Source organism: Ranitomeya variabilis, chromosome 1 (genome assembly GCF_051348905.1).
Source record: "Ranitomeya variabilis isolate aRanVar5 chromosome 1, aRanVar5.hap1, whole genome shotgun sequence".
Taxonomy (NCBI): Eukaryota; Metazoa; Chordata; class Amphibia; order Anura; family Dendrobatidae; genus Ranitomeya; species Ranitomeya variabilis.
The window spans coordinates 92,872,169-92,890,356 of NC_135232.1; the positions used below are offsets into that span (position 1 = coordinate 92,872,169).

At 43.9% G+C, this 18,188-nt stretch overlaps 1 protein-coding gene across 2 annotated transcripts in view; it reads left to right on the top strand.

Annotated features, from left to right (window-relative positions):
• Positions 1-18,188, top strand: part of RNF180 (ring finger protein 180) — a 142,584-nt gene that overhangs the window by 39,635 nt on the left and 84,761 nt on the right. For both annotated transcript variants that reach the window (XM_077286079.1, XM_077286087.1), the window contains exons 3-4: positions 5,083-5,178; positions 13,557-14,432. In XM_077286079.1, the coding sequence (XP_077142194.1) occupies positions 5,083-5,178; positions 13,557-14,432 (972 nt within the window). The remainder of the gene's footprint in view (positions 1-5,082; positions 5,179-13,556; positions 14,433-18,188) is intronic.

The window sequence follows — 18,188 nt, forward strand, 5'->3', positions numbered from 1 at the left end:
AAGAATAAAACTGCTTTATCAATTTTACCAAACGCGGAACGGTATAAACGCCTCCCCGAAAAGAAATTAATGAATAGCTGGTTTTTGGTCATTCTGCCTCACAAAAATCGGAATAAAAAGCGATCAAAAAATCTCCCGTGCCCGAACATGTTATCAATAAAAACGTCAACTCGTCCCACAAAAAACAAGACCTCACATGACTCTGTGGACTCAAATATGGAAAAATTATAGCTCTCAAAATGTGGTAATGCAAAAAATATTTTTTGCAATAAAAAGCGTCTTTCAGTGTGTGACGGCTGCCAATCATAAAAATCCGCTAAAAAACACGCTATAAAAGTAAATCAAACCCCCCTTCATCACCCGCTTAGTTAGGGAAAAATTAAAAAAATTTAAAAAATGTATTTATTTCCATTTTCCCATTAGGGTTAGGGTTAGAGCTAGGGTTAGGGCTAGGGTTAGGGTTAGGGCTAGGGTTATGGTTAGGGCTAGGGTTAGGGCTAGGGTTAGGGCTAGAGTTAGGGCTAGGGTTAGGGTTAGGGCTAGGGTTAGGGCTAGGGTTAGGGTTAGGGCTAGGGTTAGGGTTAGGGTTAGGGCTACGGTTAGGGTTAGGGTTGGAGCTAGGGTTGGGGCTAGGGTTAAGGCTACATTTAGGGTTGGGGCTAAAGTTAGGGTTGGGGCTAAAGTTAGGGTTAGGGTTTGGATTACATTTACGGTTGGGAATAGGGTTGGGATTAGGGTTAGGGGTGTGTCTGGGTTAGAGGAGTGGTTAGGGTTACCGTTGGGATTAGGGTTAGGGGTGTGTTTGGATTAGGGTTTCAGTTATAATTGGGGGGTTTCCACTGTTTAGGCACATCAGGGGCTCTCCAAACGCGACATGGCGTCCGATTTCAATTCCAGCCAATTCTGTGTTCAAAAAGTAAAACAGTGCTCCTTCCCTTCCAAGCTCTCCCGTGCGCCCAAACAGGGGTTTACCCCAACATATGGGGTATCAGCGTACTCGGAACACATTGGAGAACAACTTTTGGGGTCCAATTTCTCCTGTTACCCTTGGGAAAATACAAAACTTTGGGCTAAAAAATAATTTTTGTGGAAAAAAAATATATTTTTTATTTGCATGGCTCTGCATTATAGACTGTAGTGAAACACTTGGGGGTTCAAAGTTCTCACAACACAACTAGATAAGTTCCTTGGGGGGTCTAGTTTCCAATATTGGGTCACTTGTGGGGGGTTTCTACTGTTTAGGTACATTAGGGGCTCTGCAAACGCAATGTGACGCCTGCAGACCAATCCATCTAAGTCTGCATTGCAAATGATGCTCCTTCCCTTCCGAGCTCTGCCATGAGCTCAAACGGTGGTTCCCCCCAGATATCAGGTATCAGCGTACTCAGGACAAATTGGACAACAATATATAGGGTCGAATTTCTCCTGTTACCCTTGGAAAAATACAAAACTGGGGGCTAAAAAATAATTTTTGTGGAAAAAAAAATATTTTTTTATTTGCACGACTCTGCGTTATAAACTGTAGTGAAACACTTGGGGGTTCAAAGCTCTCACAACACATCTAGATGAGTTCCTTAGGGGGTCTACTTTCCAAAATGGTGTCACTTGTGTTTTTTTTTACTGTTTAGGTACATTAGGGGCTCTGCAAATGCAATGTGACTCCTGCAGACCATTCTATCTAAGTCTGCATTCCAAATGGTGCTCCATCCCTTCCGAGCCCTCCCATGCGCCCAAACGGTGGTTCCCCCCCACATATGGGGTATCAGCGTACTCAGGACAAATTGGACAACAACTTTTGGGGTCAAATTTCTCCTGTTACCCTTGGGAAAATACAAAACTGGGGGCTAAAAAATAATTTTTGTGGGAAAAAAATTTTGTTTTATTTTTACGGCTCTGCATTATAAACTTCTGTGAAGCACTTGGTGGGTCAAAGTGCTCACCACACATCTAGATAAGTTCCTTAGGGGGTCTACTTTCCAAAATGGTGTCACTTGTGGGGGGTTTCAATGTTTAGGCACATCAGTGGCTCTCCAAACGCAACACGGCGTCCCATTTCAATTCCTGTCAATTTTGCAGTGAAAAGTCAAACGGCGCTGCTTCCCTTCCGAGCTCTCCCATGCACCCAAACAGTGGTTTACCCCCACATGTGGGGTATCAGCGTACTCAGGACAAATTGTACAACAACTTTTGGGGTCCAATTTCTTCTCTTACCCTTGGGAAAATAAAAAATTGGGGCGAAAAGATAATATTTGTGAAAAAATATGATTTTTTATTTTTACCGTTCTGCATTATAAACTTCTGTGAAGCACTTGGTGGGTCAAAGTGCTCACCACACCTCTAGATAAGTTCCTTAGGGGGTCTACTTTCCAAAATGGTGTCACTTGTGGGGGGTTTCAATGTTTAGGCACATCAGTGGCTCTCCAAACGCAACATGGCGTCCCATCTCAATTCCAGTCAATTTTGCATTGAAAAGTCAAATGGCGCTCCTTCGCTTCTGAGCTCTGTCATGCGCCCAAACAGTGGTTTACCCCCACATATGGGGTATCGGCGTACTCAGGACAAATTGTACAACATCTTTTGTGGTCCATTTTCTCCTGTTACCCTTGGTAAAATAAATCAAATTGGAGCTGAAGTAAATTTTGTGTGAAAAAAAGTTAAATGTTCATTTTTATTTAAACATTCCAAAAATTCCTGTGAAACACCTGAAGGGTTAATAAACTTTTTGAATATGGTTTTGAGCACCTTGAGGGGTGCAGTTTTTAGAATGGTGTCACACTTGGGTATTTTCTATCATATAGACCCCTCAAAATGACTTCAAATGAGATGTGGTCCCTAAAAAAAAAATGGTGTTGTAAAAATGAGAAATTGCTGGTCAACTTTTAACCCTTATAACTCTCTAACAAAAAAAAATTTGGGTTCCAAAATGGTACTGATGTAAAGTAGACATGTGGGAAATGTTACTTATTAAGTATTTTGTGTGACATATCACTGTGATTTAATTGCATAAAAATTAAAAGTTGGAAAATTGCGAAATTTTCAAAATTTTCGCCAAATTTCCATTTTTTTCACAAATAAACGCAGGTAACATCAATAAACGCAGGTAATATCAAAGAAATTTTACCACTATCATGAAGTACAATATGTCACGAGAAAACAGTGTCAGAAGCGTTCCAGAGTTATAACCTCATAAAGGGACAGTGGTCAGAATTGTAAAAATTGGCCTGGTCATTAACGTGCAAACCACCCTTGGGGGTGAAGGGGTTAATATAAGTGTGTGTATATATATATATATATATATATATATATATATATATATACACCGGTATTCCTTATTCATCCCAGGGTTTCCCCAAGACATACCGAACCGTTCGGTACTGCAGCGTCCTCCCTGTCCAGCATTACTATTCTTAGATCCCTCGTCTGTTTTGCCCCAGACAGAAGGGCTTCAGCCCATGTAGATAGCTGCCACATTTTCGGAGCGACCTGCGTCTTTATCCTGCTGCAATTCTTTAGCTGTAACTTTCTGACCCACTGGCACTGAATGGCTGGGCCCGTTTCTCCAAATGTTGTGGTGCTGCTGCACTGTCCCGGACTCTTAAGCCCTTACGGACACCTGGGGCTCCCTGGTCCCTCTGTAGCAGCTCCCTGTCTTCACTCAAATCAAACCCGGAAATACTCCTGTCTTACCCAAAGCTAGTTCCTCCCATGTTAACTATGTTCACTAATGTACCCCCATCTAGTGTCCATCCTGGGGTACTGCACTTACCCTTTACTACAGTACTACTCTTTCCCTATAACAAAGTAATCCACATTGTACACAAAGTACAGCACACATAGTATAGTATAGTATAGCAGCACACATGAACATAACAGTAATTATAAAACATCCATATGTTTCAATGAGAACCAATGAGAAGGGATGGGGCGAGCACCAGTCCTTAGAGCCCCTTACACAATTTGCAAGTGATCTTTACAATACGGCTGTCTATTTGGTGTTTATTCATCAAGACGCACAAATGTTTTTTGACATCATGCAGTCCTAACCTTTATTCTTTAATTGGATAACAACAGAAAATCTGTCCAATACACGGACAGAAGGACTATTACAGCTAAAGGCTGGATACACACACAACTGATGGGTCTACGCGGAAATTTGTTGCATTTTTCGGTTACTACATACTGTATGTAGTAACCGAAAAATGCAACAAATTTCCGCGTAGACCTATCAGTTGTGTGTGTATCCAGCCTTTAGCTGTAATAGTCCTTCTTTTAGTGCTGTTCTATTACATCGAGTGCATTGTTGTTTAAAATAGCCTTGTGTCAGGTTTTCTCGTTGAAATGACTGTTTATGAAATGGCTTGTTGGCAGATAAAAGGACGTTTTTTCCTTACAGTCCTATTCATTGAGCAGACTGGGTCACGGTTCGCTTAGTTATGCCTGAACTGACAAAAAACTTGCTCATTCTTTCCATTGTTCGCTGTAAAATGGGCAATTCCTGCCTACGCAGCCGTCTCATACTGTCTGCCACTGATCTGATTCCCGCAAGAGTCTGAAAGAACAGCTCTTTTCTATTGATACTAGAAAGCAACTCACGTGTTTCCCCTTTATTTCTCCTGATTGACATTGAACCATCTCACTTTCTCATAACATTGCATGAATGACAAACTTAATTAGATGTAATCAGAACAATGCCGTTTCTATTGTAAATGCCAATTAGTTATATAAATTATATTAATTATGTTCTTTTTGTAGAAATCCCGCAAATCAGACGAGCCAACCCTTTCATCGTATTCCAGCTTAGCCAAGCTATAGCCACCTCTCTCTGATTCTTATCCCTTCTTGTTTCATATCTCAAGAACCACAAATCCATCTCTAATTAGGTTTAAAGTCAAAACTTCTCAAAGAATATAAAAGAAAATTAGAAAAATAAAGACTTTTGGGATTAGACTGCCTAGCATGCTTATCTTTAAAGTGCCTAATTATATGATGCGGCTGTGATAGGGACTTGTCGTTTTCAGTACTGCTTTATTGAACTACATCTACAGTAAAAGATTATTTTTCCCTTTTTTTTTACACTTCTAGGAACTTTTGGATCAATCTGTACATCAGAAGACCTGTAATATATGGCACCTGGAGGCTGACGCAAGCCCCGACTGGATAAAAAATGAGATAGAAAAGGTAGTGTGTGTAGATTTGCTTTATTATTCTTAGGGCTCATGCAAAAAGACTGTATTTCAGTTCAGAATCTCCGAGCTATACAAAGCTATAATACAGCATGCATAATAATAATATTTTTTATTTCTATAATGCCTTATCCAAGCACTTTTGCTAGACAATAATAGTTAGTAAGATTAGTGAAGTGAGAGGATAAACTAGTCTAAAGAAATGTGTTTTTAGGGAACGGTTGAAACTGTGAATTAAACAGATTTTCTGGGGTAGTGCATTCCGACAGCACGAGAGAAGTCCTAGAGACAAAAGTGGGAGGTTCGGATACAGAGAAGGTTATGGGCCCCTCCAGGGCCGGACTGGGACTAAAATTCAGCCCTGGCATTTGAAGTTACACAGGCCCACTTGTCACATGGTGACTGTATAATATCTTTGTACACTTGTAGGCAGGGCCGGTTTTAGGCAAAGTGGGGCCCTAGGTAAAGTTTAAAATGGGTCCCCAAATGCTAACATATTGCACATCACACAGAAGCCTTTCTGTTGTATTTACGTGCGCTGAGTTCAGGCCGCTAAACGAGTTTGATCGACAATACTGAAGTTGTTCAACGCTTGTTTCCCGGCCTCTTTCCACCAGCTGAGGAATAATGATGAGACAGAACAATCACTAATAGATCACCATACAGTATCATGTTTTCAGCAGCACATCTACAGTTTACACTGGCAATGTGCTGCTGACAACAAGGCTTTTTGTTCCAGCAAAAACAATCCGAATATGCAGCATTTTACTTGTTTAGTAAAATACACCCCATAGTCCTCCATATATTATAATGTGCTCCATAGTCCTCCATATAGTATAATACACTCCCTATAGTCCTCCATATATTAAAATACACTGCTCAGTCCTCCACATAGTATAATACACTCCTCATAGTCCTCCATATAGCATAATACAATCCTCATAGTGCTCCATATAGTATAATGCACCGCCACAGTCATCCATGTAGTACAATTCACTTCCCATAGTATAATGCACCCCATAGTTCTTCATATAGTATAACGTATTCCCCATAGTCCTCGATACAGTATAATGCAGCCCACATATAGTATAATGCAGCCACCCCAGAGTATAATGCAGCCACCCCAGAGTATAATGCAGCCACCCCAGAGTATAATGCAGCCACCCCAGAGTATGTAACCCCCATAGAATATAATACAGCCCACCTCCCCATAATATATAATGTAGCCCCCCATAGAATATAATGCAGCCCCCCATAGTATATAATGCAGCCTCCCCCATAGAATATAATATACCCCCACAATAGTATATAACACAGCCACATAGTACATAACATGGCCTCCCCCATAGAATATAATATACTCCCCATAGTATATAGCAAAGCCCGCATATTATATAGCACAAACCGCATAGTATACAGCACAGCCTGCATACTATAGCACAGCTCGCGTAGTAGATAACACAGCCCACACAGCAGTATTCAGCACAGACCACACAGTAGTATACAGCACAGACCACACAGTAGTATACAGCACAGCCCACGTAGAAGTATACAGCACAGTCCACACAGTAGTATACAGCACAGCCCACAGAGTAATATATACAGCACAGCCCACAAAGTAATATATACAGCACAGCCCACAAAGTAATATATACAGCACAGCCCACAGAGAACTATATACAGCACAGCCCACAGAGAACTATATACAGCACAGCCCACAGAGAACTATATAAAGCACAGCCCAGAGTACTATATACAGCACAGCCCAGAGTACTATATAAAGCACAGCCCAGAGAGTACTATATACAGCACAGCCCAGAGAGTACTATATACAGCACAGCCCACAGAGTACTATATACAGCACAGCCCACAGAGAACTATATACAGCACAGCCCACAGAGAACTATATACAGCACAGCCCACAGAGAACTATATAAAGCACAGCCCACAGAGAACTATATAAAGCACAGCCCAGAGTACTATATACAGCACAGCCCAGAGTACTATATAAAGCACAGCACAGAGAGTACTATATACAGCACAGCCCACAGAGTACTATATACAGCACAGCCCACAGAGTACTATATACAGCACAGCCCACAGAGTACTATATACAGCACAGCCCACAGAGTACTATATACAGCACAGCCCACAGAGTACTATATACAGCACAGCCCACAGAGTACTATATACAGCACAGCCCACAGAGAACTATATACAGCACACAGTAGTATACAGCACAGAGCACAGCCCACAGAGAACTATATACAGCACACAGTAGTATACAGCACAGAGCACAGCCCATAGAGTAGAGTACTATATACAGCACAGCCCAGAGAACTATATACAGCCCACAGTAGTATACAGCACAGAGCACAGCCCACAGAGAACTATATACAGCACAGAGCACAGCCCACAGAGAACTATATACAGCCCACAGTAGCATACAGCACAGAGCACAGCCCACAGATAACTATATACAGCCCACAGTAGTATACAGCACAGAGCACAGCCCACTGAGAACTATATACAGCACAGAGCACAGCCCACAGAGAACTATATACAGCCCACAGTAGCATACAGCACAGAGCACAGCCCACAGATAACTATATACAGCCCACAGTAGTATACAGCACAGAGCACAGCCCACAGAGAACTATATACAGCCCACAGTAGTATACAGCACAGAGCACAGCCCACAGAGAACTATATACAGCCCACAGCAGTATACAGCACAGAGCACAGCCCACAGAGAACTATATACAGCCCACAGCAGTATACAGCACAGAGCACAGCCCACAGAGAACTATATATAGCACAGAGCACACAGTAGTATACAGCACAGAGCACAGCCCACAGAGAGCTATATACAGCCCACAGCAGTATACAGCACAGAGCACAGCCCACAGAGAACTATATACAGCCCACAGCAGTATACAGCACAGAGCACAGCCCACAGAGAACTATATATAGCACAGAGCACACAGTAGTATACAGCACAGAGCACAGCCCACAGAGAGCTATATACAGCCCACAGCAGTATACAGCACAGAGCACAGCCCACAGAGAACTATATACAGCCCACAGTAGTATACAGCACAGAGCACAGCCCACAGAGAGCTATATACAGCCCACAGTAGTATACAGCACAGAGCACAGCCCACAGAGAACTATATACAGCCCACAGTAGTATACAGCACAGAGCACAGCCCACAGAGAGCTATATACAGCCCACAGTAGTATACAGCACAGAGCACAGCCCACAGAGAACTATATACAGCCCACAGCAGTATACAGCACAGAGCACAGCCCACAGAGAACTATATACAGCCCACAGTAGTATACAGCACAGAGCACAGCCCACAGAGAGCTATATACAGCCCACAGTAGTATACAGCACAGAGCACAGCCCACAGAGAGCTATATACAGCCCACAGCAGTATACAGCACAGAGCACAGCCCACAGAGAACTATATACAGCCCACAGCAGTATACAGCACAGAGCACAGCCCACAGAGAACTATATACAGCCCACAGCAGTATACAGCACAGAGCACAGCCCACAGAGAACTATATACAGCCCACAGCAGTATACAGCACAGAGCACAGCCCACAGAGAACTATATACAGCCCACAGCAGTATACAGCACAGAGCACAGCCCACAGAGGACTATATACAGCCCACATCTCTTCTCTTCCTCCCCTCACCTCCTCCGAGAATGGCCCCACAGTCCAGAAGAAAAAAAAACTCTCCTCACCTCTCCTCGTGCCCAGCGTTGCTTCCTGGTTCCTGCTCCTGTCTCAGCAGCTGCAGTCTACCCGGGACACAGCAGGTGCGCGATGATATGACATCATCGCGCACCCGCAGTGTCAGAGGCAGAGCGGGGAATGATGGGAGAGGAGCGTCTGTAGACGCTCTCCTCCATCATTGCATTCAACTGTACCGGCGTCTATACGCCGGTATAGTTGAATGCGACGGCGGGGGCGGCGGATTGAGCGGCCCACCACTGGCACCGGCCCTTCTGGCATTTGCCAGAAGTGCCCTATGGCCAGTCCGGCCCTGGGCCCCTCTGTTTGTCTCTGACTCTATGACACAGTCTTCTCTTTTTTTTTGGTGCCATTTGCTGCCAATTGCCATATGACATTCTTCACCAAAAGCATTGCTTGCCAGGAAACAATATCTCTATAATACAACACCATACCTGTGTACTACACTGCAGCATATGGTGCTGGGACGTTGTGTGCTTTTTAGTACCTGGCTCATACTAATTTTAGACATGACAAAACTGATAAGGCATGTATTAGGCTGTTGGAGACCACAGACCCACGTCAATGAGCCACTGATAAGCCAAAGAACAAGTTAAAATCTTCTGTTGATTAGATCAAATACATTGGATCTAAAATCATCATTTATGGCACTACATCTCCACTCGTATGCAGTGGATGTGCTGCCAAAATAGTGTACTAGGACCAAATGATCGCATTAACGATATTCAGTCCCCAAAAAGCTCAAATAGATCCATGTGAAAGGGCCTTAAATGATTGCTGTTTGGCTACTTATATCAGGGGTGGACAATTAATTTTGCCATAGGGCCGCATGAGAAATTGGGATGGTTTTAGAGGGCCGGACTAATATAATTACCGTATTTTTCAAACTATAAGATGCACCGGACCATAAGGTGCACCCCAAATTTGGTGTGAAAATTGCAGAAAAAAAGATTTTTTTATAAGATGGGGGTCCGTCTTATTGTCCGAATTTACAGTATCTTAGGCTACTTTCACATTAGAGTTGTGCACTGCACGTCGCAATGCGACGTTGCGGCGCACCGACGCATACTGTGGAAGCGCCGCACAACGGGGGCAGCGGATGCTGTTTTTCAACGCATCCGCTGCCCCATTGTGAGGTGTGGGGAGGAGGGGGCGGAGTTCCGGCCGCGCATGCGCGGTCGGAAATGCTGGACACGACGCACCAAAAAATGTTACATGCAACGTTTTTTGGTGGCGAGTGGCGACGGTCCGACGCAACCGTCATACGACGGTTGCGACGTGTGGCAATGCATCGCACTGCGTCGCTAATGCAAGTCAATGGAGAAAAAACGCATCCTGCAAGCACTTTTGCAGGATGCGTTTTTTCTACAAAACGAGCAATAGCGACGTGCAGTGCACGACGCTAGTGTGAAAGTAGCCTTACCTGAAGGCTGGTGGTGGCAGAGCAGGGTCACAGGAGGCATGGTGTCGGCAGAGGTGGGGTGATGCGGTGTGGCGTGCACCTGAGCAGGGTCCCTTCCTGCTTAGGTGGGCGACGCCACGGCCTGGTGTCCATGGGGGGGGTTGAGCAGTGGTGTGGTGACAACAGAGGTGCGGCATGGCGTGCGCAGGGTCCCTTCCACCGGTGAAGTGACGCAGCGGCCCGGAATGCAATGTGAGCAGCAGAGCCGGGTTGAATATCGGTGGCGGCGGCCATCTTCCCGAGGCCGCGCGTGCGTAGATGGAGTGCTCTGCTTCATGGGGCTTCAGGAAAATGGCCGCGGGAGGCCGCGTGTGTGCAGATGGAGATCGCGGCGGCCATTTTCCTGAAGCCGAGATCTAAATTTGCAAACTCGGCTTCAGGAAAATGGCCTCCGCGATCTCCATCTGCGCACATGCGGCCATTTTCCTGAAGCCCCGTGAAGCAGAGCACTCCATCTGCGCATGCGCAGCCTCGGGAAGATGGCCGCCGCCACCGATATTCAACCCGGCTCTGCTGCTCACATTGTACAGAGCCGATGCGTATCAGCTCAGGGCCTTCACTCCAGCCACCAGCGGTCCTGCTCAGAAGCATCTGGCGGCTGGCCGAGCGGTTCCGGGGGCAGCTGTCAGAAGTGACAGCTAGCTGGCGGGCCATTTAAAATCATCAGGCGGGCCGGATGCAGCCCGCGGGCCGCATCTTGCCAAGGTCTGACTTATATCATTAATATCTGCTTGATTCATAATAAAACTAGGCTAGATTGAGTGAAATTAAATATCCCCCCATGAATATAAACATTTTTTTATTTAAAAATAATTAAAAAAAATTATGTTTGGTGCACCATCTTGGCTGTCAGGTCCAAGAATTCCTATATGAACAGTTTCCTGGAAAATGGATTGGTCGTCGTTGTGAGCCAGTTGAATGGCCACCAAGGTCTCCCGATCTGACCCCCTTAGCCTTTTATCTTTGGGGTCATCTGAAGGCAATTGTCTATGCTGTGAAGATACGAGATGTGCAGCATCTGAAACAACAGATACTGGAAGCCTGTGCTAGCATTTCTTCTGCGGTGTTGCTATCAGTTTGTCAAAAGTTTGAGAAGAGGGCTGCATTCACAATCCAACACAATGGGCAGCACTTTGAACACATTTTATAAATGGTCATAAACTTGTAAATAACTCATGAAAGAATAAAGTTATGTTAAAACCAAGCACACCATTGCTTTTCCTGTGAAATTATCAATAAGTTTGATGTGTCACATGACCCTCTTCCTATTGGAAAAAATAAAGTTGGATCCAAAATGGCCGACTTCAAAATGGCCACCATGGTCACTACCCATCTTGAAAAGTTTTCCCCCTCCCATATACTAATGTGCCACAAACAAGAAGTTGATATCTCCAACCATTCCCATTTTATTGAGGTGTATCCATATAAATGGCCCACCCTGTACATATACAAGTATAGAAAAGGAGGTCTGTTCAGGTATAAGTATAACCATGCACAGGAAGGTACCTGATAATAAGGAAAAAATGCCTCCTAAAACTATAACAGACACATAGTCCAAGAAAAAACCCACTAATAATAATAACTAGTAACACCAAGTGACATACTCAGCTGCTGTATGGAGTCATCATCCCCATGCCCAAATGTGCGTTTCGCCATGCTTCTTCAGGGGGTGTAATTGATTCGTAATAAAATAGAAATCAAATACACCTCCCATCTCCTTAATTTAGAGTAACTATATATTTTTTTAATTTAACCAGTTCAAAAACTCTCCATTTTTTCCCATTCATGACCCCTGGTACTCATGGGTTGTTTTGTATATGCTGTTTTGAGAGCTCTAACATATTTTCTCATTCAGATATTCAAATACCGTAATTTTTGCCTCTTTGCAAGATATCTTAGAGAAATATGCTTCTTTCTCTTCTTTGGTCCACTTCTTCTCATCTCCTCTGCCACTAAATGTGTAATTTACTTAGAAGTACAACTAGAAATCTACACAGAGGAGAAGGGGAAGTGGAGGAGAAAGCAGCCACAGAGAGTGAGAAAGAGGTAGAGACACACACAGACACTGATCCTTTCTAGGAAGTGTTTTGTTTCACTCCTAGAGCTGAATTCACAGATAAGGTTCTATCCTCCATTATGCCTCCATTATGCTGCAGTGTGTGTTATAAGGAGATGGGCGGATGTATGTCAGCATAGCAGCTGGTCTAAATGGAACCTTTCTAGGGGAAAACTGGTGAAAAATGCAAGATGCAAGTCATATAATAGCCAGAAATAGGTACATATTAGACAGCCATTCTGAAAACTCACATAAAATGACAGTTACTCTTTATTAATGCACATTGTTGCTGTTTTATCTTTAAAGGGGTTATCCACTATTTGGACAACCCCTTCTGAATTTCTGTGTTTCCCCCTGTAAAATATTATCACTTATACTCATCTCTGGTGCCGTTCCAGTAGTGTTGGCACCTGCTCTCTCAGTGCTCTCGTGGCATTATGTCACGCCATCTCTGAGTCCTTCCTTCGGACAAATTTACAGATCGAGACATCTGGAGGAAATGAGAGCTGCTGCTCCCTCACTTCCTCCGGATGCCATAGGAAAGGAGAATGAAACCACCACTGATTGGCCACAGGGATAGCGTGACACAAAAATGTCAGGCGTGTCCTGGGAGAACCAATGCCAAAACCACTGGAACGGCAACGGAAGTGAGTATAAGTAGTGATTCAGAAGAGGTTGTCTGAGTAGTTGACAACTCCTTTAAAATGCTCAACATTAATGCTGTTCTTCTTACACATGAGCCCAGGGTTAATTTATGGACCGATACAGAACCATGGCCTATGTAGACATGTTGAAGGATATTGTCCATTATGGTCATATACTTAGCATATTACACATGGAAGGTTATTATCTTGTTGTAGGACATGGCCTCTAGTAACATTGTGATTTTGTTTCTAGCAGCATCTATGTGGTTATGTGGTTAAGTTTTTCTCTTGAAACTCATTGAAAAGTGTGCTGTTTGCTGACCAGCTTACATTTCACATAAAGCACATCAGGAAAGAGTATTCTTTTGTAGAAAAACAAAGCATTAATGTGGTCTATTATATCGTAGTATAGGATGACCTGCCCAACTCTTCTCTACTTTCAGGAATACTGGACGACGGGTAAGCTGCACTGTCCATACTGCAGAACACGTCTCGGGGCCTTTAACTTTGTTGACAGCACCAAATGCTCCTGTGGCAGGCTCGCAGCCATACGTCTTTGCAAGAGCAAAATTGATGTGGACATTACTGTGAAAAAACCATGCCAGGCTTCATCTTCTTCTAAATGTTTTACACATTTTGACAAGAAATTTAGAAATGGGATGGCGGAACATCAAAGCAGAAATTGGATCATGGGCAGATTTATGACTGTCCCTGGAACATTATTGGATGCGTTGTGCCTTGAAGTGTCCGAATATGTCAAGCCAAGGTTTAAAAAACCTTACATCACCTTCAGTGTTAAGAATGATAACTCTGCGTTATGGGAACAAAAGGTAAATTTTAGTAGAAATGTGCTCCATAGGAAATCACATAGTCTGGATTTGGACAGAACAGAAAAACTACACGTCACAAAAGAGACCTTTATTATAAAGCAAAGACCACCAGGAGTTTCATTATTGAGCTCAGTCAGAGCTGATGATAATACCAATAACAACTCACATATGTTGGACATTTCATTAAGATTTGCAAAGCCGTGGTCAAGAAATGCCGAAACATTTTACAACAGAGCAAGTCCTGGTGTTTCAGGTCTTGAAGAAAACACAGGACTGTCTTCATCTGAAGTGCCAATCATTCCTGTAGGACCATCAGCCAGTGATGAGGGTGTTGTGACCCAAGCAGAGGTTTCCACTCTGGTTATGGAGCCACCACTCCCGTACTTAACTCCTGCTAATCAACGCTTAAACAAGAGAGAAATGAATAGACTGAAGAACTTGAAAAGAAAGCAAAAGAAGCGAGAGAAGTGGTTACTTGAGCAGAAACAGGTGAGTACGGTCTAATCCCTGAACATACCATATTATTTGTAGCAGATAGAAACTTTGGGAGCTATATTGTTCATATAGTCTTGATCAATCTTTGAGTATTTTGTCTTAAACTTGATCCATATCCTCCAATGTAAAACAAAAATCAATTCCCAGTGGCCATATTACATGGTGGTCATTCAGATAAATGGTTGCCTGTGTAATAGATGGATAACTTGAGCACGCCTGAACGACAGCCACTCATATATAGAAGTTAAAGGGTTATTGCGACAATTAAAAGTTGTCACTTATCAATAAGATAAATGATAAATTGTAAATTATTGGAGGTCAAACTGCTGACATCCCCCCTCCGAAACCTCCAAAGATGCAGACAATGGAGCTCTTAAATCCCCCATCCAAATGGAGCGGTGGCCGTGCATGGGTGTAAATACTTCATTTATTTTCTAATGGGACTGGAGGAGATAACTGGGTCCAGGACTCAGCTTTTTTCAGCAGTCCCAAAAATAATGAGTAGAGCAATTCAGAGACCCATAGGATTGATGATATATTTAAAATATGTGAATAACCCTTTACGATAAATAGAAGGTATCTTCAGATCAGCACGCTCATCATCAAGCACATCTGCGTTGGCAGTGGATGAAATAGCATTGGAAAATGAGATCTGGGTGATCGATGAGAGGCAAATACCGGATATAATTCTTTGCCGAGACTCTAACACAGCAGTTCACTATTCTGCTTCATAGCGTGAGTGTGCTCAAGTGCGAGATCCCTTCAATAACATCTGTAGGCAATGCAAGTCCTTTAAATGTTGTCCTTAGGGTGAATTCAGAGGTTCATGAAACACACACAGATCTTTCATACATGAGGCTGTTAAGTTTGGGTCAGTAAACCCGGTCCAAGTCTGTGCATCACACTGTATATATGGACTGTGTTCCATGGATGTCTAAATTTGCCCTAAGCCCATAAAAAATAAAGTTAAAATATTTACTGCTAATGCAGCATCTGACTCATGACTTTTGGATATGGACAGACCCCCACTCCACCCTAAAACAACCATAACCACCATAACCACAGTAAACCTAGACACTGGGATAAATACACAAACCACATTATTTTGGTTGACAAAATGGTCACAGCTTTATTTAAATCATAGGATGAAAACAACCACAGTAGCAGTCAGGTGGAGTGCTAGTACATTGGGATTCACAAGTACTGTGATATCCCCAGCTGTCTGACATACAGCACCAGGACAGACAGCCATAAAGGGGCGGCACGCACTGGCTTGCCATTCATGCAGAGCCAGTAAACTTTCAGGGCACCAATGACCCCATTATCCTCACCCCTGTGCTCAACCACAGTGCCTGCCCCTGATTGACGTTACCATTACAATAGCCTTGAGGCTGGCCACCAAGCCAAACCTGTTCATCACAATGAGGTTTTACATCCTCTATTAGTTAAATTGAGTCCACTTTAACTTGTCTGCAACTTTCACCTGACTCTTAAACCACAAAGCCGTGATGGGTTTTAAATTCCGAGACACATATGACACTTTTTAGCCATTACTTTTTTATAAATTAAACACCTATTTCACTTTGGTAAACTTATCAAGTAGATGCCCCTATAAAAGCATTAGGGCAACTAAACTTGGCAAACCTCCGACTCACAAAAAGTCATCTGTAAGATAGCGCTTACTGCATGTGTTGGGGGACACTCACTTAGCAACGGGATTCAGTCACACAGGCATAATTTTCTCCATTAAAGAGTCCATGCGGTTTATTTAGGCATCATAAACCGCCATGTTACATATCACACACATATAGTTCATAGTACACGGCTTCCTTCATTTGACAGACACTATACCCGCCAGTCCTCCTCTGACTAGTTGGCGGGGGTGTCCGTGCGCCGTATCAATGTCTCTACTCACATAGCACGACATTAAGTTGCAGTCTCTAAACATGCTGGACCTCACTTCCTCCAGTTATTGTGGGAGAGCACACAGTTCCTTAACTTCCATGGAACATCATAGGCACTAACAGTCTGTTCCACTGGCAGATACTCGTCTGCCCATAACCCCCTTTATCTGGAGTAACCTTACAGGAGCTCCTGCTCCACACGCTAACTCCTCGTCAGTCCTTTCTCGCGGGGAAACAGCCTTACTGGGATCACCGTCCCGGACCATGCCTTGCTCACCAGGCCACCAGACAGTTCCAGACCCACAGAAAGACGGTAGCTCCCCAACACAGTAGCCGTCACAGGCTCTGCAGGACCATAGCCTCACCCCATGCTCTTCCAGGTCCATGGCCTCTCCACATGCTATTCAGGATGTCCATCCTACTCCCAGGACCGCCCAACACACAGGCCTTCAGGTATGCAGCCTCTCTGTGTGCTATTTAGGGATCTGGTACACACAAGACCTTCCAACAGACCTTCAGATCCATGGCCTCTCCATGTGCTCTTCAGGAATCCAGTACTACTCCCAGGACATTCCAACACACAGGCCATCCAGGATCTCACACACCGACCATTCAGGTCCATACACTCTGACAATGTGACCAGACCTTAGTCACATTATATCCCTGTAGCCACTCCCATAGGTGGGAAGTGTGTGTGGTTAGTCAGACCCACCCAGCTCTCCAACTAACCCTGTAAGCCTCCCTTTACAACTACACAAACACTTGTGGTACTACAGGTCCCAGAACAACATTACTGGCTTACAGCGCAGAGAATCTCCACTGCGACACATACCAGCCATTCACAATGATGCCGATCACCGTCTCATTATAACAGTTATGCCTGTGACTGCCATGCACTCCCATGGCCTCTATACGCCTCAGTGTGTATTCTGAGAACATACAGAGCCCCCTTGCTGTAACAGGTGTCACTGCCTCATACATCCTACAGAGTTCAGGAGAGTAAAAAAGCCACGTGGAGGAAATCTCTAGGGAACCATGGCTGGAGGATTGCCCTTCCCCTGGGTTTAGAAGGTTAATGCCAACATTAACACTTTATAGCCGTGGTAAAATTGTGAGAAAGATCTGTCTAGATCGAAACGTGTCACTTAATTCCTTCTTTCTGATATGTTTGCATCCATCTTATACAAGGATTTTATGCCAACTATGAATTTTTATATGGATCAATAACTATTAATTTTAAGGAGCTGGAACACCCTTTCTTCAATTTTCCTGATTGCTTCACGTCTAGGGCACCTGTAGCTGTCGGTGAGCTAGCTGAGACTGTATAGCCTCAAACCTTTATCTATTTCTTATGATAAAATTCTACATGATATGTAGGAAGCCGGGGACAGGGCTGTAGTCATGGCCGACAGCAACCCTTGTATCACCCCTGGCCCCCTCCCAGCACAAGATCACGTTTTCTTCTCTGAGTACCTCGGTGCTGCTTCTCTGCGTCATCTGGGATCTCCCGGTATGAGAGTGTATTTTCTACAGACGGTTCCGCAACTAAAGAGTCACAGTCGGGCTTCACTTTATCTTCAACTTCTTTACTCATCACAGCATTATCCAGCGCACAATCATTCCTTACAATTGGCAACGTGTTCCCTTGCCTCTTCTCTATGCCGCCAAGCCCTCAGTGTCCTCAATGCCCATAATTCCTGCTTCTCTTGGGGATATTCTCTGCCATTTTGCCCTTGTTCTTGAATAGCAGCCCATGCAAAAATCTGCCATATATTTGATACCTTACTGCTGTGTTGCTTAGCCCTCTTCCTGTAGCACTGCAGTCCCACTTATAACTGCACTGCTA